Source organism: Canis aureus, chromosome 22 (genome assembly GCF_053574225.1).
Source record: "Canis aureus isolate CA01 chromosome 22, VMU_Caureus_v.1.0, whole genome shotgun sequence".
Taxonomy (NCBI): domain Eukaryota; kingdom Metazoa; phylum Chordata; class Mammalia; order Carnivora; family Canidae; genus Canis; species Canis aureus.
Window position 1 is genome coordinate 30897646 of NC_135632.1, and position 27583 is coordinate 30925228.

Sequence of the window (27583 nt, forward strand, 5' to 3'; positions counted from 1 at the left end):
ACTGTGGCCCCTGAGAGGCAGCTTTGATTGTCTTCATCCCACCCCTCCTGGGGGCCATTAGGATTCTGTGCCTCACACTTCAAACTCCTTCCATCTCCTGTCCCCTGATATGACCTCAATTTTCTCACCAACCTCTGTACTCAGGAGACCAGATCCTTTCCTCCGGCTTTTGAACCACCTCTGAAGCCTGCTGGCACTGAACAAAGATCTTAAAACCTTCAAGTGATCCAAGTGCCTACAAATCTATAGTATAGCTGGCTCCATTCACCAAATTTCTTGTCTTCCCCTCCACCACTTAACACTTGTGAGCTTGCTGCACCTTTTGGACAGTGGCTCTCTGACTTGCTGTCCCTGGCTACTTTCCCAGGCCCAGGCTACTTTTCCAGGCTCACCCTGCTGCCTACCCAGCTATCGCTACCTTCTGCTCCTGTCAAGCCTGCTCAGGTTAGGACCTGAGGTTAGTATCCCCCAATACTATTATATAAGATGAAAGGAAGAAAAGATCAGATACCCGCCCAGCCAGTATGGTGGCATTTTCTTTCCCAGGCTCTGTTTACAGGAGGAAAAAAATCCGGAGTTTTACTAAGTCACAGAAGCTCAATGCATGTGTGACATCATCACAAGGAACATATCCACTCAAAAAACAAAAAACATTCAGTTAAAAACTACTTTACTTATCTTTTTAAAACAAAAGTTTAGACTATCTAAAAATATAGTAATAAAACAAGCAATAAAAACTCTATAGCTTTCTGAGGACCTGGTTATAGGTCAGTTTGAACATTTAATTTACTGGAGTTTGAAGATTTAATTCCCATCACAACACAGTAAGATATATTTTTGCCAGCTTCACAGGTGAGAAAATTGAGCCTCAGTGGGGTCAGGGATCCTGATCATCCTAATCAGTGGCAGAGGAGGGATTCAATTCATTCAAATTTGGATTCAGATGTGACCTTCACATAGAGGTCCTTTCCCATAAGCCAGCCCACCACTCTAGTGCTCCAGATCTCTCTTGACCTACATTTGCTCCCCATAGCACTTAATTTGTCCTAACATTCTGTATACTTAATTTATTAGTTATGTCTGTTGTTTAATATCTGTCTCTTCCCAAGAAAATGGAAATTCTTCAAGGGAAAAGATCTTTGTTCTGTCTGCTGATTCCCCTCTAGTATCTAGAACAGTGCCTGGGACATGGCTGAACTGTGTGCATGTGGGGATTCTAATAATGAAATGGCTGAATGCCTTCACGGCCTACGTTCCTAACTACTTCTCCATACTGCCTCTGAGTGCAGAAATAGAAATCCTATTTCATTCCATGCCATGTCACACCCCCTGCTAACGATTCAGGAGGGGTAAGCAAGAGACTTTCTATCATTCTGGTCTCACTGATGGCAAAAATCAAAGGTATGAGTATTCAAGTACGCCTTACACCTTGAGGTATAAAAATTTATAAACAATAAGAATTTAAAAGCAAGAAAACCCTAAAAGCTGATTGCTCATTAAGGTATATTTATTTAAATATTGGTTTGTTAGGTGTTGGCTAAAAGGCCTTCATTCAACCTATTTTAAAGTTAAGAACTGGCAACACTTATAACCAGAGTGAAAATGGATTATCTTCCCACTTCACTATATTTGAAGATAAAGCTGTCATTTCCACAAGCAGTGGAAGACAGTGTGACTCAAGGACTTTGGCAATCTTGTCAAGTCTGAGGAACTCCGGTGGGAAGGAAGCTTCTCTCTCCCCACAAAGTACTTTAAAAATAAGATCTTGGGCTCCCCCAGTGCCTTACCCAGCTGAGTTTCTATAATCTCTCAGATTGCAGTCCAGAATTGTCTAGGTGGGAAATCCTGGCACAAAATGAAAACAAAGGAGGTTTGATAGGACAGCAACAGCCCAGAAAGCCAGGATAATGCAGAGGAAATGCCTTAATAACGCAAGAGATGACACCACTCAGGAAAGCTGCGAGGAACCACACCCATCATGACTGGGCTGAGGTATAAGAAATGGAGACCAAGATCTCCTTGTAACTAGAAGAGGATGGACTGTATATCCAATCTGGGTAAATCACCAGAGGATTTTTCACTCAACTTCCTCCTGAGCTGCCCTTCAGAATGCATGAGCTGCTTCTTCATGCTTCTTCCATTCTCTCTCCTTTCATTCAGTAATCATTTACCCTCTGCATCATTCCATGCTAAATGACAAACTGCTACTCTGTACACTAACAAGATCCTGGAATGCACACTATGCACATTTAGAACAACCCTATGAAGAAACTAAGATGGAACACTATGGGGTCTGACCAGGGTCACTCAGCTAATAGGCCCAAGAGGTAGGGCTTAAAACCAGGCAACCTGACAACATAACCTGGGACCTAAACCATTTCTCAACACTGTGCAAAAGATGACTCTACCTTTTTACAGATATATATTTGTTATCCTTAATTAATATATTTATTATCCTTGTTAATGCAGAGAAATGTAAGAGAACAACAAAAGTCATTCATATTCCAATGACAGATCACCCTTGATGAGAGGGGAAAAAAAGAAGAGCACACCACTTATTCCATATAGTTCCATATATTCCATAGTTACTGAGCATGTCTGATGGCCAGGCAATGTCCTTATGCTGGGTGTAAAGAAGTGAATAAAACAGACATGAATCCTTGGCCCAGTGGAGCATTCTATTCAAACAAAGTGACTTTAAAAAGCATAAATCCTGCCTAAATCTAAGAATTGCTAACAATTTCTTATGGGGTTTTTTTGGAAATGCACATGAATAATCAGTATAGCTGTTCAAGAACCTTCCTAAATTTTCACTTCCAAAGGGATCTCTTTTGGGATTTCTCTCTACCCTTCTGAGCCTTCTTTTACTGGTGTTAAATTCTAGATTTTTTTCCGTATCACAACATAAAGATGTACTCATTTTTTTCACAGCTGCACATTCCAACACTTTGAATGTACCATAATTTTGTTTAATGTCTCCCCTACTGATGTTCACTTTTGTTGTTTCTAGTTTGTGCTTTAAAAACCAACATTACATTTAACATCCTTACTCATATGTGTGAGTGACCTTTTGGGAATATAAAACATATTTCTAGTAAAAAAAAAACTCAGCACACAGAGTATGTGCTATAAAAATATGCATCACTTATGCAGGGTTTGCAAAAATTTACTTCCCTACACATATGATTGTGTGTAAGAATGGCTTTTCCCACACCCAATTCTTAAATATTCACCCAATTTTTAAATATTTATCAATCTGCTAAGCGAAAAACTATACATATATCCCATTATTTTCATGTATGTTTTATTAATTATGAGTGAAATTGAATGTAGTTTTATATTTTCACTGGCAATATATATTTCTTATAATATGTTTGCTCATATTCATTCTTGTTCTGGATTGTTTGTCTTTTCTTATTGATTCTTATACAGGCTCTTTGTTAATTTAAAAAAATAACCATTTATCTGACATTGGTGTTTAATTAAATTTTGTCATTTCTTAACTTAGTTTTTGAATAATTTTTCCCAAACACAAGTTATTAACTTTATGCAATTAGATCTACCATTTCTCCATTTTATAGTTTCGGACTTGTATCCTGATTACAAAATCCTTTTCCACTATAAGAGTATAAATTTATTCACTCAGGCTTCCTTCTATAAATTTATGGCTTCAGTTTCTATGTTTGAATCTTTGTTCAATCTATAATTTATTTGGGTAGAAGAAGTAGAATAGGAATCCACTTTATTTATTTGTCTAAATGTTCATCCAGTTGTACCCAAACCATTTATTTAATAGCTACTGTTTTCAACAATGAATTGAAATGTCATTTTCATCATAGCCTGAGTCCTCATATACATAAATATCGAGGTTTACTTCTAGATATTCTAATCTGGTTCTTATTATCTATTATTCAGGACCAAATAATTTAATTATTATGGTTTTGTGATATAATTTAGGGTAAGTTTCCTCTGTCAGACCACTCTTTCTTCATAATTTCCTGGAGTGCTCCCTTATGTTTCTTCTATCAGATAAGCTGTAATGTCAATTTTTTCTAGTCACTTTTAAATCCTGTTAGTATTTTAAGTGCAATTGCATTGCCTTTATAGGTTTATTTACAGAGAGTCAACAATCTTGTGGTATTAAATTTGGAGGTAGTTTTCGAAAATCCTGATTCTTGGGCTCTATCCCTGGAGATTCTGATTCAGTAAATCTAGAGAGGGGTATAGGAAACAGAAGTTTCAAGCACTCCAGGCTATTGTTAAGATAGGTTTTGTCAATAGGAGACATGGAAATTCAGAGAGGGTATTTACTCCTTTTGTAAAGAATGAGATGGTCTTCCTAGAGGAGGTGCATTTGTGGTGGAACTTCTTGAAAAATTCAAAAGATTATGTTTTTTTACATAAAATGTTTAAAGGATAGAAAAGAGTAAGAATGAAAAAGATGATGAATGCATAGAATTTTAAAGACAAAGAGGCAAAAACAAACTATGTATCAGGTGAGAAAGGCAATGCAAGATAGTTTCAAAAGGGTTAAGATGCAGGGAGTGGTACTACAGGGTTTAGGATAAGGGTAGTTGTGTACAAATGAAATGGCAGTTTAAATTAGGGCCAAAACCTGGACCATATTGACTGCCTGGATAAGCAGTTTGGAAGCTCTGTATTAGGAAATAAGAATCACTGGAGGCATTTAAGTATGTGTGTGTGTGTGTTGGGAGGTATCATGTCTGTAGCTATGCCTTGGGATAGCAAAATGTTGGCTGAAATGGAAGCGTGAAAGAATCAAGTCAGCAAATCCATTAAGGATGATTATGGCAGTTCGCACAAAAGATAAATGATGTGCTCTGCAGACAGTGAGGAATAGAATGAGGGACACTTGCTCATGTGTTTGGGACTCATGTGAGCTACAGTGATTTATTGCTCCAATGAGTGCTACCCTTTTATCCCCAAAGCTATTGTAGAATCCAGGAATTTGAGAGCTGAGAGGAATCTCTGAATTCATTTAGACCCTGAAGAATGCAGGGATCCACACGCATTCAAACCTAATGCACATAATGGCAGACTGGAGTCTTGAGTCCAGGAGACAGAAAAAAGGAGTAGAAAGCATGTGAGCCTGGATTCAACTCTGTACTCCCACACTTTCTATATCACATTGGGGAAGTAACTTATTGTCAGTTTCCTCGTCAATAAAATGAGAAGAATAATACTTATGTCCTAGATTTGTTTTGAAGGAAAAACATGAGACAATGAGCATCCCCCTTCCATCCCAAGGAGAAAAAAATGATACTGGAAAGCAGTCAAAAGATATCAAATCTAGGTAGCCCCACTACTCACTACTGACTGGGCTAATTAATTAAATCCATATCTTCCTTATTCTCACCTGTAAGTAAAGGATGTCAGACCTAAGATGAGATCCCAAGCCTGCATCCAGATATCAGATTCTCCTACTGCATATTACACAGGTTTGTATGATCACCAGGATGGGAGAGAACTCGAACACCTCAGTGAACAGAGGGAATATAAATTAGGACACCAGACAATGAATTCTGCACAGCACTCACAAATAGCACGTCATTAAATGTAGTGATTTACTGGTTTCTTTCACTTAATTTTTTTTTTTTTTTTGGCTTTGAGAGCACTGGGGACTGCTGGAAGGGGATCCAAAGAAACAGCAGGTAACAAAGGAGACCATCTCTCCAATAGAAGAAAGAAAAGAGGATTGATTTCCCCTCCCTCCTCAGGTCTTCTACCGCAGAATAGGATTCCTTTTTTTTTTTTTTTTTTAAGATTTTATTTATTTATTCATGAGAGACACAGAATGAGAGGCAGAGACACAGGCAGAGGGAGAAGCAGGCTCCATGCAGGGAGCCTGATGTAGGACTCAATCCCAGGTCTTCAGGATCACATCCTGGGCTGAAGACAGGTGCTAAACTGCTGAGCCACCCAGGGATCCCTCAGGGTAGAACTCTTATTATTGTCTATATTTTAGCAGGGATTGCTGTGATTGTCCTTAAGACTCTTCAATAGCAAGGATCAGGAAAATGAAAACCTCCACTTAACATAAATGTCTCCTCCTAGCAAGATTCCACAAAAGTGCACCAAGAGCAATGTGTTGGACAGAAAATACCAAAGGATGTTAACGTTTTGACACACCAGATGTCCAGTTAGATGGTCTTGGGTTTGAATACTGCGCCTGCCATTTTCAATCCATTTTTGAGACAAGAAACTTAACCTTAAACACACCTTTCCACTTTTTGTAGAGATGATCTCAAGATCATTAAAACAGTATCATTACCAAAAGAAACAAACAATGTCATTTCTTTAGGGAGTGAGCTAAACTTTGAAAGAACTCAAGAACTCAATAAATGGTAGCAACCATCATCACTATTTAGAGTCTCTGTGCTTTCTTGGGGTTTTTTTGTTTGATTTTGATTTTGGAGTTTTTATGTTTTTTGAGTTTTTCAAAGATTTTTAAAATGTAGGGGTGCCACTGGCTTAGTAGGTGAAGTGTCTGCCTTTGGCTCAAGTCATGATTTTGGAGTTTTTATGTTTTTTGAGTTTTTCAAAGATTTTTAAAATGTAGGGGTGCCACTGGCTTAGTAGGTGAAGTGTCTGCCTTTGGCTCAAGTCATGATTCCAGGGTTCTGGGATCCAGCCCTGCCTCTAGCTCCCTGCTCCGTGGGGAGCCTGACTCTCCCTCTCCCTTTCCATTCCCTCTGTTTATGCATGTGCTCTCTCTCGCTCTCTCTCTCAAATAAATAACACCTTATTAAAAAAAAGAAAGATATTTAAAATTTATCTGAGACAGAGAGAGAGAAAGAGAGCATGAGCCCAGGACCCTGGGATCATGACCTGAGCTGAAAGCAAACGCTTAACCAACTGAGCCACTCAGCTGCTCCAAGCTTTTGTTTTTAATAAGTGTGGCATTTTTACCATAGAAACATGCTATAGACTTTCCAGATTATTTCTAAGCTTATTGTGTTCTAAACAGAGAGGCTACAAAAGTCAAAGGAGAACACAGAGTTAGGAATAGAAGAAAAAAAACCTGAAATACAAAATTATACAAATGTGTCTTTACCTTTTAATGCCCAGTGACTCGAAAGAAAAGGAAATCTCCATACATATTTGGCCTAAGATCTGATACAGAGATCTCTCAAAGACCAACCTTCTAGTTTTGAGGAGTAGGGTACAATTTTATTTACTAGGTGCATCCCCATTCCTAAAGCATAAGGCATCTTTCCTTTTATGGCACCATTGCTTTTTTTTTTTTGGAAATTATAACTAGTATCCATAAGGAATTAGCACAGTGGAAGTGAAATGAAGACATAGATTGTGGAGGGGGAAGCAAGAGCAAAAAAAGTGGAAAGTCATTTCATTTTGTTTCAGTCTGAAAACTCACATTTGAGAAGTCTGCAAGGCAATGTTCACATAAACAGTTTACCATTTTGAAAGAAGTTATTCTACTCTTTAATGGTATGAATATATGTGGAAATCAACCAGGAAAAAATTTCCAAGGGGCTCTTCGGCAATACGTATAAGAATTTAATATGCCTTCCCCCATAAATTCCACTTTTAAGAATTTACCCTATAGATATGTGTGTTCATGCACACAAAGAATTATGTATGCACAATGATATTCATTGCTTTTATCAGTAAAAGAATGGAAAGAAGTTATCTCTTTTTTAAAAGGGCCAGTAAAATAAATCATGGTATGTTCCTACATTAGAATACTGTGTAGCTATAAAATAAAGAGAATGAGAAACATCAGCTATGCTAAATAAAGCAATATGCAAAACAGAGTTCATGGTATGTTTCAATTCCATGTAAAAACAAGAGAGTGGGTATACACCCTTCCATAGAATTTTTTTTTCTAGCTTTATTGAGATGTAATTGATAAATAACATTATATACGTTTAAGGTTTACAACATAATGATCTAATACATGTATAGGGGCACCGGGGTAGCTAGTCAGTTAAGCTTCTGCCTTTGGCTCAGGTCATGATCCCAAGGCCCTAGGACAGAGCCCCTCATTGGGCTCCCTGCTCAGTGGAAAGTCGGTTTCTCCCTCTTCCTCCACCAGCTGCTCCCCCTGCTTGTGCGCACTCTCTCTCTAATAAATAAATAAAATCTTTTTAAAAAGTAATAAATGTATATATTCAGAAATAACCACAATAAGTTTAGTTAGTATCACTTCAAATAGTTTCAATATTCTTTTCTTTTGATGAGAACTTTTACAATCTACTCTTTTAGCAACTCTCAAATATATGATACAGTATTAACTATGGTCCCCATACTGTACATTACATCCCCAGGACTTATTTATCTTATAACTGAAATATAACTGAAGATACAACTGAAATATCTTATATCTTTGTACCTCTTGACCACCTTCAACTATTTCTCCCACCCTCCCTTCCCTGACTTCCATAGAACATAGTCTCTCAAATGCAAGAAAGTGCACACAAATGAAGGAAGAAGATTTAGTTTTCACTATTTACCTTCTTATAATATTTGCTTTTAAAAATTGTACATGTAGAATGGGTGGCTTAGTGGTTGAGCATCTGCCTTTGGCTCAGATTGTGATGCTGGGGTCCTAGCATCGAGTCCCGCATCGGGTTCCCCACAAGGAGACTGCTTCTCCCTCTGCCTATGTTTCTGCCTCTCTGTGTCTCTCATGGATAAATAAATAAAATCTTAAAAAATAATATAAATAATAAAAATTGTACCTGTACTATTTTTTCAGAAAATAGCAATTTTTTTTAAGGGAATAGAGAGAGTTCATTGTCTCTTTGACTTTCCTGGTGCTCCATGGACCTAAAATAAGTTCAGATGATCATCTGCTAAGAACAGATCGCCCATGTACGGCACATTGCATGTTGTGCCCAGGAAGAAGTCAGGGAGAAAGGAAATCCACTGTTCCATTTGGAAGAGTGTGGTCCCTGTAACAGGCACAAACACACAGGGAAAGCCCATTGCACATCTCTTGGCACAGAGAAGCCAGCTGTCATTGTGATGACATTATTTGTAAGCCTTGATTTTGAAGCATTACGGAGATTGGTGCAACATGTTCTATGAGCAAGATTTCCTGTCTCCTGCCCTGGGGCAGTCTTTCTGGAAAGGAACTGGAACCTTTCCTGATCTCAGCCTCAGCCCCACCACCAGGTGGCTGTTGGCTTGCAAACTAAGAGGGGTTTTGCTTTTCTGTCGGTTTGCTTGTCTGTTTGCCTGCTTCAAATACCTGCTGCTCCATCTGAATAGGGAAAATATGCTCCAGGGCTTTGGTTTTCAGAGGCTAAGATTTACTCAAGGTCACACAGAACAGGATGGTGGTGGAGGCTGTGTTGGGGAGCCAGGCAGCTCCCGGTATGCCTCAGCTCTTCCACTTACTGTACTCTCCTTACTAAACCTGTCTGTAACTCCATTTCCTCATCTGTAAAATAGGCATACTTGTCATTCTTCCACCACAGGGATGTGATGAGGAAGAGTTGAGGGATATACTTAGAATAGTGATGGCAGGGACTAAGCATTTAAAAAACCTGAACTATTTTTAGGACCTACAGGGCTGTCTTGTGAGGTAGGGTGACTTGTCATTATCCAATTTACGAGCTGGATAATGGCTGAGGCCCAGGACAATTCACCCAAATTCATACCACTAAAGATACAGGGTTTAATTTTTAGTTTGAGTAGTGGTCCTAGCCAGATACATGCATTTACTTATCAGTTGGCCTCTATGTTCTTGTCTTCGAAACCCAGACTTTGATTCTGCATGCTTAATGCCCTTTCAGGATGGCATTTGGCTCTAACTACAGTAAGCAGAGATGGGACCAGAGACAAAATCTCCCAATTTGACCTCTTCAATGGATATAAGTGAAAGTAAGATTGTGCTGGGTCCTTTCTGCAAATGCACATCATGCTCGAGGAAAGCAAGAATAGCTTCTGCTCTGTTGTTCATTTGTTTTCTTGTCTAAAATGCTACTCAGCAGCAGTTCAGGCCCGCTAACCCCTACTGTGGAATAATTGGGTGCTTGTAGCAGTCCCACTCTCTCGTTATAATAGAAAAACAAAAGTGCACCTTGCTTCACCAATAATAGTCACATATTTGGCAGACTAAGTGCTCTGATAAGCTGATGGCATTTGACAGGAGGTGAGGAGACTGGCCTTCCTAGGTAAGGACTGGCAAAGCCAGCCTCATTCACTCAACACCAGCCAATTGAACGCAAGGAAGTAGAACCTTGGGTCTCTATTAGAATTTCACTTGCATGAAAGAGGGGTGCCCACAGCTTGGCACTGCGATCACCAAACACTGATGAATCCAGTGTCCACGGGCCAGACTCTGTGCTAAGAAGCATATGTTAACCCTCCTTCTTTCCTCTCTGTGGGCATTTTTAGAAGAAGCTGTGGTGTGGGGGCAGGCTTATCTGTGTGTGTGTGTGTGTGTGTGTGTGTGTGTGTGTGTGTGTGTGTTGTTTTAAGGATATCGATTGTTAACACAATGACAGGTCAGGAGATGGAAGGCACAGTCATTAGCTGCAGCTGCCCTCATAAGTTGTTACAGAGCTCAGAGAAACACTAATGGATAAACAAGGTCGACAGGAACATCAGGGTCCAGTTCAGAATGTCCCAGGGTGGGGAAGCCTTAGCTAGGCCTTTCTTTCCCTAAACGGCAAACAAAAAACATTCCTAATGATATTCAGGCTTGGCAAACTATACACTGAACCATGGAATGCCTCCACCCGGCTTGCCCATCAGGTGATTTACATGTTGCCCTGCCTGCACAGAGACGGTGTGATCATACAGATGATCTGTGAGTACTGACACTTGACATTTGGGTTACTTCTTCTTTTTAGTAGGGGAGTGCTGAGTCAGGTCTATGAATTCGGGGCAATAGGCACAGCCAGCATTTAGTAAGAATGAATGTGTGACAGCGTGCCTAGTGCTTTATATGCACCTAATTTAATACCTATAATTATTCTAGGCCAGATCATTTATCCTTCCCACTTCACAGACAGGGAGACTGAGGCTCCAAGGAATCAAGTTACTTGCTCAAGTTCTCCATGGGGAACTTAGTCTTGAGTGCTGAACCTAGAATTCAAGCTTTATCTGTTGGAACCAGGGTAACTGACTGATTCATCACTATTTGCATGAGACTCTCTCAGTGTTAGCACTGAAAACCCACATCCTGGGAACCAGGCAAAATAGGATGCTCGGTCACCTGACTCAGAACTCGCACCATCGGCCATTCAGTATCTTCTAGAATAGAAACAGGGAGGTGTAGGTGGGAGTCTCAGACCTGAAACCCCGTATCTGCAGAAAGCTGTAGCTTAGATAAATGACCTCCAAAGCCTTACTATTTAGAGTGTGCCCAGTGGACCAGCAGAGCTGATAGCACCTGGGAGCTTATTAGAAAGGAGGAATCCCAGGCGGCACCCATACGTTCTGAATCAAGAGCTGCAGTTTACTACGATCCTCAGGTGATATCTATGAATGTGAAATTTTGAGAAGTATGGTTCTAAAATCCTTTCCCAGAATCACACTACTGTGCTTCTGAATTGATTAGCAAAGCATGAACCTCTTTTGGGTGCCAGCTCTATAAAGAACCCCAAGTAGACGGGAGATGTCCCATCTCCTAGGGACTTCTGCTCTAGAAGCAACAGGACAGCACAAGAAGGTTGTAATCAGGACGGGACTTTACGCCATGGGCTGATTTCCCTAAGGGGAGTCAGCCTGTTGAGGGCGAAAGAACACAGGCTTTGAACTCAGGTCAACTTCTGCACTGGATTCCTGACCTGGGTGATCAGGGGGCAAGCTGGCAACTCCTTAGGGAGCAGGACATGCGCACTCGGTAAAGTGGTTAAAATTACCCATCTCAGTGGTTTTCAATTCTGGTGTCTTTCAGAATCAACTGACGCATTTTAAAAGAAAATGCAGATACCTGGGCTCCACCCCTAGAGAAGTAGATTGAATTGGATTGCAGTGGGGCCTTGACAACAGCATCTATTCAGAGTTTCTCTGGGGGATTCCTTTGTGCAGCCAAGATTTAGATCCACTGAGCTTCTCTTAAGGATGGTGGTGAAGTGCAATGAATTAGCTCATGCCGGGCACTTGGCACAAAGTAGGCACTCAGGCTGTTAAACCCCTTTTTTTTTTAATTTTTTTATTTATTTATGATAGTCACACAGAGAGAGAGAGAGAGAGAGAGAGAGAGGCAGAGACATAGGCAGAAGGAGAAGCAGGCTCCATGCACCGGGAGCCCGACGTGGGATTCGATCCCAGGTCTCCAGGATCGCGCCCGGGGCCAAAGGCAGGCGCCAAACCGCTGCGCCACCCAGGGATCCCCCTGTTAAACCCCTTTTTATGTCAGTGGAGCCACATCACCTGTCAGCGCCAGGACTGCTCTCCGCAAACAGGAGTTGCGAAACACTCAGGAAACCAAGAGGTCCATAAAGTCTATGCCTTGGGCTCCTCACTATAACTTTCTTATTAACTTATTAAGCATTTTAAAGCTAGGGAAAACCAAACCGCAGTGCTAAAAAAGAAGTAATTTACCAGAAGGTTAGTGTTTAGGATCTTAAACAGGTTTTTTTTTTAAAGGAAAAAAAAATTTTTAAACAAGCAGCCTTCTAAAGCACCTTTTAACTGATAACCTTAGGGTACGTCTCCTAAGAATCCTCAGAGCTCTCTAAGGTATATCCCACCATCCCTTGGAGCAGCTCATTGAAACACCTGGCGGTAATCATGTGCCTTCCACATCGTGCCCTGCAAGGGCAATGCTTCCGAGCAGTTACTGCGGCGTTGCTTCTAAACAAGGGCACCATAAGTTATGAACTGTCTCGGGGCTTTACAAGAAGGCTTTGAGATAGATGCTAATAACTCCATACAGGAAGGGCAGAATGTTTTGCCTTAATTTTTTTTTTTTAATAGCAGGGCCAGTTAGCCAAAGAAATCAGTCTTTAAAAGTCCAGCAACACATGGAAGGATAGGTAAAATCGATATCAAATCCCTCTTCCCTTCCCAAGCAACTATTAATAAACTCCCTCAGCTTTCAACGTGTCTATTCCCGTTAGAGTCTTGGACAAGAAGGAATATGGGGCACAGAATCTTTACAGAGGGTGTCCTGCCCAGCTCACTTTCTCTCCCTTGCCTTTGCTCCTGCAATTTCCCTTTGTTATAGAATAATAACAAAGACCAGATTAGATATGACTTCACAGGTACATCTGACCCCATCATGCAAGGGGCTATGTGAGGATGTACCCAAATGTTTCCTTTCTCAGTGCACTCAGAAATCTTCCTTTCTCTCTGTACTCAGAAATCTCTGCTGGAATGCTAAACTGCATAACTGAACATATATTTCCAAGTTGTTATTTTTTTCAAGCTCGCTCTTCTCTAATTCACTCGGTTTTTTACATCCTCATAACAAGGCCCATTCACATGGTGCTTTGCATATTGTGAAGCTTGCATGCAGCAACTCATTGAACCTCGCTGTCAAACAGACTCTTTAACCCACTGTAACAAATGAAAGAGTTGACACAGAGACAGATTTGCCAATTTATCCAACGTCACAGTACCAGAAAGTGACAAAGCATGTATGCGAACCCAGAAGATAGGTGAGGGGCTGCTAAGAGCTCTTCAACTCTGGTCCATTCCCTCTTACTTGCATCTCCCTCAAACAAACCTCTCGCTAATGATAATTGAGATGGTTTTGCAGAGACATGGTCTCATGTAAAGCACTACTCAGATCAGGTGTAAGATCTCCCTCCAGGTCCTCCGCCAGTTTGCCTAGAGGTCTAGTTCCTGAACGTCCCCTGGACTGCAAAGGTGGTGACACCTGCAGGATGCACTGCCCAGGCTGCCTTGTCAGCTGGCCTCTGGCTCTATTCCACCAATGAGAGGCAAAGACAGTGCACTGGAGGGTGGGCAAAAGGGAGAAACAAGGGAATTCCTGTCTCTCTCCATGCCTAAGGCTGAATCCTTCATCCTTCAACATCTCAGGGCTGCCTTCCAGCTCCCAGTAGGAGGCCATTGGGTGCTGGCCTGCAAGACCATGGTCTCTTGTCTTTCCATCTTACAACTACCAGTTTTTTGCTATTGCTAATCTCTGGGTTGCATCACCCAGATCCCATGTGGCTTCTCTGCAATTCTATCACCCATATAACAAATAATCTGCATTAAGCCCTTTGTGAATCAGTTAACATGGTTCCTGTTTTCTGATTTGACCTGTTTTCAGTTGATTAGCATGGTTCCTGTTTGCTGATTTTTTTTCAATTTTTATACATTTGTATATTAGGTTGGATATAGAGGGAGAAAGTAAGAAAGAATCAAATTTTACTGGCGGCTTACCATGTACTTCCTGGGGCTTGGCACTTTTATATGCCTTGTATATTTTAGTCCTCAAAATAGAACTGTGGGAAACATATTTTCATTATTCTCCTTTTACAAAAATCTGGATATCAAAAATGTGAGGTGACTTGCCCAATGATATAGAGCCAGTAAGTGGAACAGATAAATTCTAACATAGGCCATTTTTTCCCTCTTTATCAGTCATGGAGTAAAGAAAGACCAGGCTGGAACTCCATCTTGAACAAATACTGGAGAAGGTGTCACTGTAAATATCGAAGAGTTTGCAGCACAAATGACTTGGATTTTTTTCTTTTCATATGCATTGAGTTAAATAGTGACACAACAGGAAAATACAGCATATAATTAATACAAGCCTTAATATCTAACACTGCCTTGGAAAAACAGAGGCAGTATAGAAAGCTGGGTCCTGCCTGAGGCCGATTAGTATTCTAATCTAATATCCTACGTTTTAAAATTATTATTATTTGACATAAAAAACAAGGCAGAATCAATAAAAGTATGAATTATGTTCAGACCTCCATTATTATGATTCCGCCCAGTCAAAACTAAAATAGATCTTATTTCCCAATTATCTGTATTCATTTCTTTAGCTATCAGCTGGATTATTCCTTCTAGCATAACTGTTACAAATAATCTTCCATTCAAAAAAATACATATATTCCCTTATACTCTTCTGCCAAGTGTAAAGAGCAGTGAAGTAAGCCTCAGAATGACCAAATTGGAGTCTTGGCCTTAACATTTACTAGCTGTGTGACCTTGAGAATGCTGTTTCAGTCATCGGAGGCTCAAATTCCTCATCTCAAAATAGAAATAATTATATTTTATCTACCTCCTGCAATGGATCATTTTAAGGATTAAAAGAAGCATAACGTTGATGTATTTTGAAAGATACAAATTGCCATACAAGTGTAAGGGATCGTGTTTATCAAAGAACGTTTACATTCGTTATGGCGTTTTCATCCTCAGAGCAATCTGCCACAAGCACTTTCCCTCATCAGCAAAATGCATGAATATGAAAAAGGTAAGTGCGAAGAACGATTTTACAAAAGCCTTGCAAATAGTAGTCAAAATTATCTCCATTTTCTTCAGCTTTCAGGAACGACAGTTCCCAAAACTGGTGACCTTCGTGGGCACTTCTGGCTACTTGAACACAGTGGGCTTTCCTGCGCAGCCCAGCCTCATGGTAAGAGCATGTCAACATCTGGGGCAAACTCACAGAAGCCCAGTAAAGCTCAGCACTGAAGTTGTGATCAAGGAAATAGATAAAAAGTGCAGTTCTACCACCTTATAAACTGATCTTAGGGATTCTTCAGACATTTTTGTACACTGGCCTTAATATTGTATATATCTGTTCCTCTTTACACCACAGAGTCCTATGAAGAAAAATGTAAATGGAGACAGCAAAAAGATTGTAGAAATACATACACTTATTTTAAGATCTAATTTTGAAGGACTGACTAGTCTTTATCTTCAAAATTAAAAAAAAAAAAAGTCAGCTAAAATGTTTTCAGGAGCAAAGGAGAGTGTTTCTCTTGTCAACACACATAGGCCAGTTTTCACTGGGAATAACAGCCTTAAAGGATCTGCTGAGGAAGTGGACTCCAGCCCTCCCTCCCTAATTCTCCAACCCATTCAGCAGAGCACAATCAACACCTATTGGAAGTGCCTATATGCACCTGGCACTGAGCTAAACAGGGTCCTGAAGATACAGATTAAACAGCATTCATCCTGTAAAAGAACGCTCAGCCCACCCACCCCATCCACACCCCATGGGCAGCCCTCACCTCCCACCAGGTACAACAATGCTTTGGGGCGGACAGCATTTGCTCAGGGCACCAATCCTGACTGACACAGCTGTAGTGTCAGAAGGGATTCTGACCTTGGCCAGGTGACTTCTCTCTTTCCGCCTTACTTACAGCAATGTGATACTGCCAGGGTAGAAAAAGCGAGAAGACAGAAAAGTTGATAAGAAGATGTTCAGTGCATCCCAACCAGTGCTCCACTGGAGGTTCGCGTGCATTTCAGGTTTTGGAGTCAACAGGGTTTCCTGGAAGTACCTTAAATTTTCAAAGCTTTGTAAACCTGAAGCTCACATGCATTGAAGCCTGACCTCCAGCTGCTTCATAATGATTTTAACGCTGCAACAGAGCAAAGCGTCTTCCTATTTTCAACCCTAGCAATTTGGTTGAAGCATGATCTCAACCACTTTAAGCTTTGATATTTCTAGCCACCTCTTATGCCGTATTTTCTCTTAATGCCACCAATCATGTGTGAAATTCTGTGGCAAAACTAATCTTTGTGGGAAATGATATGTAATGGCTTTTCTAAAGAGAGTCAGAGAGAGAGAGAGGGGGCAGCAGCTATGACCTTTGTTGTTTTTTGACATGTTTTTCACAGTGTAATACAAATGGAAACATCTCTTTCTCAAGGTCAAAGTAGAGCTAGGTTTCCGCTTGTACCAGCATCACTCTTTCGTAAGCAGAAAAAGGCTTGAAAATTATCCTTATGACTTGATTTTTTAAAAACTAATGTATATAATGGTTGTTAAACTTGAAGCCAGCTGTTGCTAAAAAAAAAAAAAGTTTAAAATCCATCTTGTTACACCAATACTTAATGTTTTACCTTGTAAATGAGGTGAAAAGATTTAAGAATACATAAAAGATGTGCATGAGGAATGAAATTCTGATATTTACATCAAGAGGCACTACTTGATGATCCAGTATGAAACACACACATACACAAGCCAGCACATCTTGTCTTATCAGGGGAGGTTTCGGTCAAAAGCAGCTGTGACCTAATCTTCTGGAATGGAAGTCAGAAACCACTAATTTAAATTTTTCATTTGTTTTTTGGAACAATTATGCCACCCACAAAATGGTAACTTTGCAAATCGTCATTATCTCATGAATTTTGGAACGTATCCCTTAAATAAACCCATCTCATTTCCATATAATTACAGCAACTAATAAGATCCTTTAAAAATATTTTTTTTTTTGCTCAAAATTTAAGAGTGTAACAAGGATCTCATGCTCTTGGCATATTGATCAATTATGGGATTTGTTTCCTTAAAATAAGAGCTTCGTATGAATTTAGAAGAGAACCTGCTTTGAGAAAGGAATCCTTATGGTTTTCCACCTTCTATTAGATTGTGGGTTCCCGCATGTGATTCCTTCTGACAGGATTCACCTGTCACATTCTCCATCCCTGTTACGTAGTTAATTTATTGCATGTCATTGAGATTCATTTGTAATAAAACAGAATGGTAATGAGTTCAAGCTTTCAAAAGAGGAATGTGCGCTAACAAGTACCTTCCCAAGTGTCAGCCTCAGGAAGATAGAAATACCTCCAGAGCATTTAGAGAGACTCTAGTGGACCTAATTCCCCATAACAGATCACTCAGTACAAACTAATTAGGACGAGTTAAATGTTTCCACTGAAAACACACACAAAAAGAGGAATGTTTTTCTCTGCTGCCTGCTGTTTTCTGCTCATTTCCTTCTCCATAACCTTACTGCTTAACTGTTTTCCTAACAGACTGCTTTAGAGGTGAAACTGGATGGTCCAGCCACAACCAAAAGTGTAAATGCTGACGTGAGAATGTTCTCAACCTCCCAGGGGACAAACAAAAGTCCTTCTTATGACAACGTACAAACGTGTCTATTATAGGCAGGGGAATAGGTTTCTGGGCTAGAATTTTCCTACCAGATTTTTTTTCTCTAGCTGTTGTATGACAAGTTTCTTCTTATGATCGGCACACCGCTAATTATTTTTTTCTATTCTTCTCGGGCATTTTAAGGAAGACAGCTGATCCACAACGAACACTAAGCTCAACCTGACTGGCTCTCTCACACTTTCTGGGTTGTGTTCGCCCCTCTCGCCAGCTTTATTTAATACATTGTTAACAGTAGCATTTAGCGCAGGCTCTAGTACTTGTCTCTCAGTTCTGCTCATTTGTTTAAGGTGTATCATTTCCTTTTTCCAGATTATTCTCACGGAGCAAGCCCTGGCCTCTCATTGGGTGCAAACTCCCCAGAGTCTCCATCTGGTTGACTCAGGCCTGAAAACATCTTTCATTTCAGCCACATAGAATTTCTCAGGGCAATCAGCCTCCCATTTTCTCTCCTGATGGCAAAAGATTGAGACATGGCACCTCTCTGGCCAACCATGGACGATTTGTGAGGTTGACATGACCACTGGCAAGGACTCACCACTCCAGCAGTGGAGAAATGTGGTGGGCCAGATGGAAAGAGGGAGATGATTCAGACATACGGTGCTTAGAGCTGGAGAGAGTACATGGTTACAACCTTCTGCCAGGCTCTGACAAATAGCCGGGATGCACTCAAGCAAAGAACATGCCCTTCATACCAGCACACTCCTCTTAACCAAACTGTAACCCAGCAGCTCAGGTCTGTTGTACTGACAACCACCCACAGCCTCTCTTCCTTAATCTGAGGAGAAGCCTCCCAGCTGCCTTGCTTTTATTTCTGGATAAATTATTAATGGCTATTCATCCTTGCCACATGTAATTTTTAACTATGTAAGATATTTATGGGGGTGGGGAGGGAATTTTGCAAGTATTTATTCTTTTTCCTGGCTTTTACTGTAAATCCCAATCAGGTTGCTGACTGGGATTTTCCTCGCTTCTTTCTCCTATGTGAACCTTATTTTTAACTCCAAGTAATGAATGCAAGATCGATAGCGTAAGTAACAAAAGTATCCACGGTGACTGAACAGCAAACTCTTAAATCACTGCACAGTAAGTGCAAATGAACAATTATTGAAAACGCTGCACTAAAATTTCAATAGGAGATAAGAGTGAGGCTTAAGTCATTAAAAGGGTCCATTAGTCTTGTAAGTCTGAGCACACTCAAAACATGAGCTGTTCCAGAGAACTGGAAATATTACATATTCCACCCACTTGCACACGTGAAACTGACCCCAGCTGAGCAAGGACGGAGGAGCCAGTTGTCCAGTCCCCAAGGCGAGAGAGATATACAGGAAAGTCGGTAGGCTGAGCCAGCCTCCTCAGGCAATGATTCTTCAGTTATATTTGAAGGGGGGTTATTGAGCAACACTGACAAATTAGATTATTTGTAAGGGAAATAAATATCCTGCTTACATATCAGTTTACCTGCTCTTACAGCATCACCATGCTCCTCATCACTCCCTGCTGGAGATGCAAATAAAAGTCTTCTGACACCTCTATTCCATTCCCACAAATCACCAGAAAAGCCCAGGAATGCAGCCCCACTTTCTCTTTGTCCATGTTCCCTCTCAGTTCAAAAATGAAGAAGAAAGTAATGGGAAACCAAACTACGAAAAAGTATTGTTTTGAAAAACTACCTGAAATAGCTAAATTTTTGGATAGCTATAAATACACGCAAACACACAAATACACATGGGCACACACACACATATATGTAGTCTCAGGGATTTGCACACACTGGCATGCTATTGGATCTTGAAAATGCCTGGGTTGTTTTGCTCAATTTTTCTCACCCTAGCTCTTATACTGTGCATTTTATTAGAGACAGGTGGGCTCTCAGAGTTCTGAATGTCTAACAGCTTGAGCGAGGGGCTGCATAGCATAACCTGAAATAAACGGCATTCCTGAATACCCACGATTTCCTCCAAGAATAGAAAAACATATCTCATGCTGGAATTATGGTAAGACCGAACCATGTTCAGGACACAGAGGGCAACTTTAGCTTTGCCTTTAAAAGAGTATAGTTTCATCTGAAGTAGGACATCACATTTCAATTTGTACTATTAAAAACTTGCATTACACAGTGAAACTAATTGCCCCGTGAATCACCCTGCTTTACAAGACAGCTGGACTAGCCTACCGTTAACATGAGCTAGATCAGTAACATTTCTCCAATAGCCATACAATAATCCAGTACAGCGTGGATGGCCACTGACCAGGACTTTTAGACTATGCCACTACTCTGGCCAACTCTCCTTCCTCACCGCAATCACATAAGGAATTGCTGCCAAGAGGCTAAAAACTTAAACTAAAATTATAATCTACTTATTATCCCTCGATATCATTGCAGACACCGAAATTCTATTTTGCCCAAAAGACATATTCCTTTACAAGATTTTTCCATTTATCAAGAACATCTTCACGATAAACACTTGGTGTTTCATCAATTGCCAACAAACAAGCTTACCCACCTCCATCACTACCCCTGGAAAGAGGTGCCGTTTAACTCTGGATTCAGCTTAAATTTGGCTATGGATTAAATTTGATTAAATTTAAACCAAATTAAATTTGGTTTCTTCCCAAATCAATTTTAGCTATTTTCAAGACTTCTAATATAACACAAATTATAGGAAAATCAAAACTCCTGTCAATACAACCAAAGGCATTCAGCTTGTGCAACTTGTGCTCTTTCCATACTTTCACATATGTTTCAAAGTCTCAGGAAAACAAAACAAAGCAAACAGTACACACACAGATAAATGCCCAAGAAACTATTCCCCCAACACAAGTTTAGCTAAGCGCCTCTTTAATCTGAAAAATGCCTCTCGATCTCAGATTTAAAAGCAAACCAAGCAATCACCGGGTGCATTTGCATCTTGGAATCCTTCCTCAGCCCCTCTCCAGCTGTTCCCACAGACCTTTTAATATCAGATAGATGCCCTGGGAGGATGACGCTGGGGTGGAACTTACAGAAGGAAAGCATAACTTCAGGGAGGAGGGAAGGAGATTCGGTCCCAATCTCTGGCTGCTTCTTATTTAGTGAAGGGGTTGTGCCTTCTCTCCCAGCAGTAACTTGCAGCGTTCCAGTGTGAACACACAGCTCCCAGCCGGCTTACAGTGCTCCAGTGGTAGCCCTGATCTAAGCCTCAACATGTTTTCTGGAAATGCAGGCAGCTCAGCTGAGAATCTTAAGGGAGCCTTCCACCGTGGCACACAACTAAACTGCACAAATATTTAACAGCTTCGAGACCTCTAAAGGTTTAAAATAATATGCAATGTGTGCTAGGCTGTTCTAGCTAGAAGGAAAATGGGATGGTGTGGAGGAGCGTCCTCAGCTGCTCAACCACGGCACACCAAAGAACGTTCTCCCTTTTTGGCCCAGAATTAGGGAAAAACCAAAATGCCTAATGAAACATTGATACCGACTAAGCTTCCACAGCATCAATAGTATAGGAACTTAGTTTTGCATTCCACGGAGTTAGCCCCCGACTTCCCACGCCGCACCATTTCTCCTTCTTCACCTAGCTAAAAAAGCCAACTTCATGCAGACAAACCAAGGCAAAGTTTATCCACCACCACCACCACCCCCCCCCCCACACACACACCCGGTTCCTTTCTTTTCCAAGTTAAACTCATCCACGACTAATAAGCTGCCCCCAACTGTAGCACAAAGGAAGCTTTGAAGGCTGCACCAGCTTAGTCCTCCACTTGCTAACTGAAGGTAGGTTTCGTGGAATGTATTCTCGCGGCTTAAAGATTTTTTTTTTTTTAAGGGCTTGGTCTGCACGGGAGAGCTGGACAAGCCCAGAATTACATCATCAGAGTTCACACTCACCAAAATACATTATGTTTCTCATTAATCAGACCGCTGGAACCCCACCGCGGCGTCTTCAGCACCAGCTCGCACCCAGGGCTGGCACGCAGAGCAGAGCCGTTTCATGCTACATTCGGGGGAAACGTCCCCGGCGCGGAGAGCAGGAGCGCCGGGCGTGCGTCCTCCGGGAGGAGCGCCTCGCAGGCTGCCTTTCCCGGGCTACGAGCCCCGGCTGGAGCGTGCGCTCGGGCTGCCTGCTGCACTGCCCATCCTTACTGTAATCCGACTCCTCCTTGCGATGTCCTTGCCGCGCCTGTGACATCAGGGCTGAGAGTACTACAAACAGACCCCCCCACCCCACCCCACCCCACCCCTGGGTAGCGGCGGCTCCAGGAGGTGCTCCGATTGCCTGCCTGGACCAACCATGGCTCTCGGGAAGCTTGGACGAGCCCAGAGACCTGGGAGGGGGCGGAGTGCGGGGCGCCCGAGGCTCTCTTAAAGAGAGAAGGGTCTCCGGATGCACAGGGGAGCACACGGGGGAGAGTCACCACGGGGCGGGATGCATGTGGTTAAGGCGAGCTCTGCCATTAACGTGGAATTAGACACACTTTTATCCCGCCCCTCCCGTGAATGTCATCATCCTCGCCAAAATGTAGCCTACCCCCCCCCCCAAGTTGAAAAGGCAGTGGGGAAAGGAATGGTGCCCTGTGTCTGCGTTCTCTTTGCTGTGGGCTTGAGGGTTTGCTGTTTGTGATGTACATGCCTAAGAGCAGAAGAAGAAGAAAAAAAAAAAAAAACATTCAAGGGACCATTGCTAGGGTAATAGAGGTTTTCACTTAGAAATGAGCAGATCACAAGAAACCTAGTAGTTGGTGAAGAGTTATTTTTATTTCTTAAGTGTTTTTCTGAGCTACGTTGGTAGAGACATGTAAAGAAAACGAACGTGATAAAAGTCGCCCATCAAAAACACAACAAAAGTCACCCCCTCAGTTTCACAAGATCACATTGTGAAAGGTAGGTAGTTGAAAGGGCACTGAGGCTGAAATGGTCTTTGACCCCTAAAGAGGAAGGCAACCAAGATTGTGTCATAATTCAAGTCGGGTCACCAGTATAATATATAGACACACCCACGCACAAGCACACACAAACTCGCATTAAATTTGAGATGAACAGTCAAGAAAGGCAAAGCTTAGCAAAGCCTCTGGCTCCTCCAATAGTCTAATGAATTGCAGTCCTTATCTTACATAGAAAAGGATGTTAGAAAGAAATCCCTGAAAGCAGTTCTGATTAATACTTAAATGCTCAGCATGGAAAATAAACCCATAAAACAAGTTCAGTTTCCTAAGGACTCATCACTTTGGGATCCAACTTAACCACTGGACTATTGTAACTTAAAAATTTCCACAAAAAAAAATCTATAAAATTAAGAACTGAGGATAACAAAAGAACTGTAGCCTGTGGAAGGAAACAGTTGATATATTTTCAGTACAGGTTTTTATAAGCCATAGTAACAAATATTTCTACATTGTGATATTAAAATAATCAGTGGTCTTTCCTTGTACAATCCTGTCTCTATTGGTAGATTTAATGCATATTGGAACTAGTGGGCTGAAGCTCATAATAGCAGCTTGCTGTGCGATCTTGCAAAAAAGCTAAACCTCCCTATTTCCTCTCTGAAAAAAAGCACTATGACCAATATCCTCTCTTACAATGGATTATGAAGAATTTGGTGAATGTGAATGGGTAATCATTTAAATCAGAAACATTACAATGAGTCTTTGGATAAATCTAGTTTGGTTGTGTGTGTGTGTGTGTGTGTGTGTGTGTGTGTGTGGTTTTTTTAATACTCTTCATTGAAAGCAATTTGGAGAAAGAAAATTTAAATAGTAAAGAATACCTTTTTTACTCCTTTTTCAAAATTAGAAATAAAAAGAATGTTACAGGAAAATACTGAATAAAACACATAAGTGTTTTTCCTTTTGGACAGATGGAAATCATCCAAAAGTACAATTAATGGCCCTTCCCTCCGGCAAAAGAACCATCTGTGGTAGAGCTTATTCATGAAGCTCATCAGCTGTCCTGACCTCCTACATGGGCTAGGGGGCACTGTAGTTTAATGCTACAATTTTTGGTCCATTTGTGTTCCTGTAGTTTGAAGATGCAAGCATTAAGAGTTGAGTTTAAAACAGGAGGTTTAAGACACTAAAGGACTGTGTTAATAATTAATAACATCTTGCATTTGCATGGCATTTTGCAGTCACAAGGCACTTTCACTTATACCATCTTTCTTACTAACTGACATATAAAAAGGTGGATATTATCAATGTCCTGATGAACAGGGCACTGAACCTGAGGACAAATGAACCTGAGAGTCAGAGACATTAAGCAGTTTTCTCAATGGTGCAGTCCATATAGTTGCCTTATTACTTGTGTGTTGAATTTATGTTAGCATCCCCAGATTTCTTTATTCAAAGAAATAAATTATAGGGGTGCCTGAGTGGTTAAGTGTCCGACTCTTGATTTTGGCTCAGGTCATGATCTCAGGGTCTTAAGATCAAGCCCCCCTTGGGTTCCAGGCTTGGTGATTCCAGGCTTGCTTAAGATTCTCTCTCTCCTTCTCTCTCTGCCCTCCCCCTCTCCCTTCTCTCTCTCTCTCTTTTAAGAGAGGAAAGAAGAAAGAAAGAAAGAAAGAAAGAAAGAAAGAAAGAAAGAAAGAAAGAAAGAAAGAAAGAAAGAAAGAAAGAAAGAAAGAAAGAGAAAGAAAGAAGAAAGAAAGGAAAGAAAGAAAGAAAGAAAGAAAGAAAGAAAGAAAGAAAGAAAGAAAGAAATTAGAAATTTCCCATTTATACTGGCTCAGGTAAAGGTCTTTCCCGATCAAATTATGTTATGTGTTCTAGAAAGAAAAAAAAAAAAAAAGTATCTTCATGGGCACAGATACACAGGCAGAGAGTATTTGGTAATAGAACATTCCAACCTCTGCTGGGTCTATAGAGGATCATTCCTGAAAAAGCAGCATGTAGGTTCTGGAAGAGTATGGCATCCAAGAGCCAAGTAAGGGTTACATGTATGCATTGGAATCCTGGTCACCCAAAAAAAGGAAGGCATCTGCTTTATTTAAAGGTGTATGCCCCGCCCTTCTCCAATTAAGAGTTATCTGGAATATTAAGGGCTCAGATAGAAACAGTGCTTATCTCTGGATAGAAAACAAGTGATTTTTATTTTAATTGTATACTTTTTATTGTTTCCCCTAAAATTATCGGTATGCATTATATTTATAAAGGAAAAAATGCAAGTATTTTTATAGCATAGCTGATAGTGGCTACACACGGGGCTGTGGACATGCCAGCTGTGCCTGAGAGATGCTTCCATGTGTCATGTCCAGGAGAAGACCCAGCAGCTTTTAAGGAAGGACCTTGTTTACACCCCTGACCTTTATCTGTCTCTAAGCTGCTCTGAGAAACTGGGGGATCCTGAGGCAGAATCGGGTCACTGCTTGCCAAATAGAAATGTTATCTTTCATGATTAAAACAAAAGATGCCCTAAAACCAGTTACATATTTTGACTGAAAACATTATGGTAGGAGGAGAACTTTCTCTCTGCTCAAATACCCAGATAGCTGTCTGCCTCGATCCCTCATCTCCAAGTCTTGTTCAAAATTTTGTCAGCATAGTTTCCTTCCATAAGAGTTGTCATCATCTGACACACGACTATAGACATCTGTTTATTTTTATCTCTTCTCACTGGAATATAATCTCCATGAGGGCAGGGATTTTTGTTTGTTGTTCACTGCTGTATCCACCATTCCTTCAAGGGCATCTGGCACTTGTTCCTACTCAATAAATATTTGTGAATGACTGAGGGAACATACTGAATACAACCATATTGCGTGTAAAACATCATACTTTTCTATGTGCCTACAGTCAGTTCTTTGAGGTTGATGGTGTTTTATACAAAGTGTTTACACAAATTGAATTTGTCCATGCTTAGCAGCAGCTGTTCCAAAATTCTATGCAATACAGATGCCAGGTGGTACTGCAGGCCACAGTTTGTGAGCTTGCTTGTCCTTTCAAGTTCTCAGAGCTGAATGCGGCAGTAATTTAGCATTGAGTTAGCACAGCCTAGTTGTGTCTTCCATTGCTGTCCCCTGAGCCTTAGTTTAGTCCACTTTCATTTCTTACTATATTGCAGCAATAAAATTTTATCCAGTGTTTCTAATTCCAGCTTGCCCAGATCCCATCCAATCTCCATATTAGATCATTATTATCCTTTAATAATAAAATAACATTGTCAACTAGACTTCAATTTAAAAAAAAGAAATGAAGTCAAATAGGTCACATGGAGCCTAATTCAGTAGGACTTTGTAGGTCATATTATAATGGTTTTGACTTTTATTCTGACTTATATAGGAAGCCTTTGAAATGACATGATTTGATATATTTTAACAGGTTTACTATGACTGATGCATGGAAAATGGATAAAAGGAAGCAAGGGAAGATGCAAGGTAACCATTGAGGAAGACTGTGATAATCTAGAAAAGAAATGGTGGCTCAGATCAGGGTAGAAACAGTGGAAGTGGCAAAATGTGGTCAGAGTCTGTATATGTGTCAAAATAGGTCAAGAGAGTTTCCTGTGAGTTGAATAGGTGATACAGGATAATTAAAAAAAAAAAATAATTTGTAAAATCTTACTAAAGATTTGGGAACTGAGCAATTGAAAGGATGGGATTTCCACTCACTGATATGGAGAAGGCTGTGGAAGAAGATGCTTTGGGTGATGATTAGGAGGTGGTCAATGTGGGGCAGCTTAGTTTAATATCCATTTATATATCCAAGTGAAAATGTTTACAGAAGTTTGGTTATATAGGTCTGGAGTTCAATGGAGAAGTTTGGGCTTTATATTTAAAGTTGGAAGTCATTCAGATGCCTGGGTGGCTCAGTGGTTGAGCATCTGCCTTCAGCTTAGGATGTGATCCTGGAGTCCCGGGATCGAGTCACGCATTAGGGTCCCTGCATGGAGCCTGCTTCTCCCTCTGCCTAAGTCTCTGCTTCTCTCTCTCTCTCTCTCTCTCTCTCTGTCTCTCATGAATAAATAAATAAAAATTTAAAAGTTGGAATTCATCATTTTATAGATGGTAATTTAATTTATGAGGCCAGATGGTATCTTCAAAGGAGTATACTCCTTTGGAAAAGAGAAGAGGGTCGACACTAAGCCCTGGGACATTATAAGAGCAAGGGTCCAAAAACATGGGTACTTGGTGACTGAATATTTCTCGAAAGGATAACAATTTGTTGAATGAGTATTTGTTGACATATGAATGATATTTGATGGAAGGCTATTTATTTTAAGCCTGAGTTTGCCTTTGTCTGATATATCACCACCCACCATTAAAACAGTTTGATCTATATGAGAACAAATTCCTAGTTCAATTAGTCCATGTAGTCTTTACAAATTTTTTAGATTGCATAGACACTACTCATAAAGCATTTTTATTCCTAGATTCTCATTTGATGCTTCCATTAAAATTAATGCCCAGAGAACCTTAGTCTGGAAAATGAATTGCCTACAAGAAAAGAAGTAAGAAAAGAAGTGCTAATAGTGAGCTAAGAATAATAATAAAAAAAAACTATTAATACAGTAATATTCCAAAATTCTATCTGAATTTCTCTGTCTTTGGAGACATCCAATAAATCCCTTCTGTATATTGTCCT

The 27583-nt window shown here is 40.6% G+C and overlaps 2 protein-coding genes across 44 annotated transcripts in view; one reads left to right on the plus strand and one right to left on the minus strand.

Moving 5' to 3' along the window:
• The window catches only part of ZNF385D (zinc finger protein 385D), an 892499-nt gene that overhangs the window by 270206 nt on the left and 594710 nt on the right, over positions 1–27583 (minus strand). The window contains exon 1 of one of the 4 annotated variants that reach the window (XM_077865369.1): positions 21897–22210. The exons of 2 other annotated variants lie outside the window; for them this stretch is intronic. In XM_077865369.1, the coding sequence (XP_077721495.1) occupies positions 21897–21918 (22 nt within the window). In that variant the 5' untranslated portion in view covers positions 21919–22210. Of the gene's footprint in view, positions 1–21031; positions 21277–21896; positions 22211–27583 lie in introns of those variants that run through there. One more of the 4 variants, XM_077865371.1, reaches the window with a different exon arrangement.
• LOC144293979 (uncharacterized) overlaps positions 1–27583 on the plus strand; it is an 84324-nt gene that overhangs the window by 31443 nt on the left and 25298 nt on the right. For 6 of the 40 annotated variants that reach the window (XR_013361347.1, XR_013361356.1, XR_013361337.1 and 3 more), the window contains 2 exons: positions 15445–15538; positions 16274–17056. Coding sequence is in view for 3 of the 40 variants with exons in the window: in XM_077865373.1 (XP_077721499.1) it covers positions 15445–15538; positions 21926–22156 (325 nt within the window). In the remaining 37 variants the exon portion in view is untranslated. The other 34 variants (XR_013361341.1, XR_013361340.1, XR_013361345.1 and 31 more) reach the window with 26 other exon arrangements.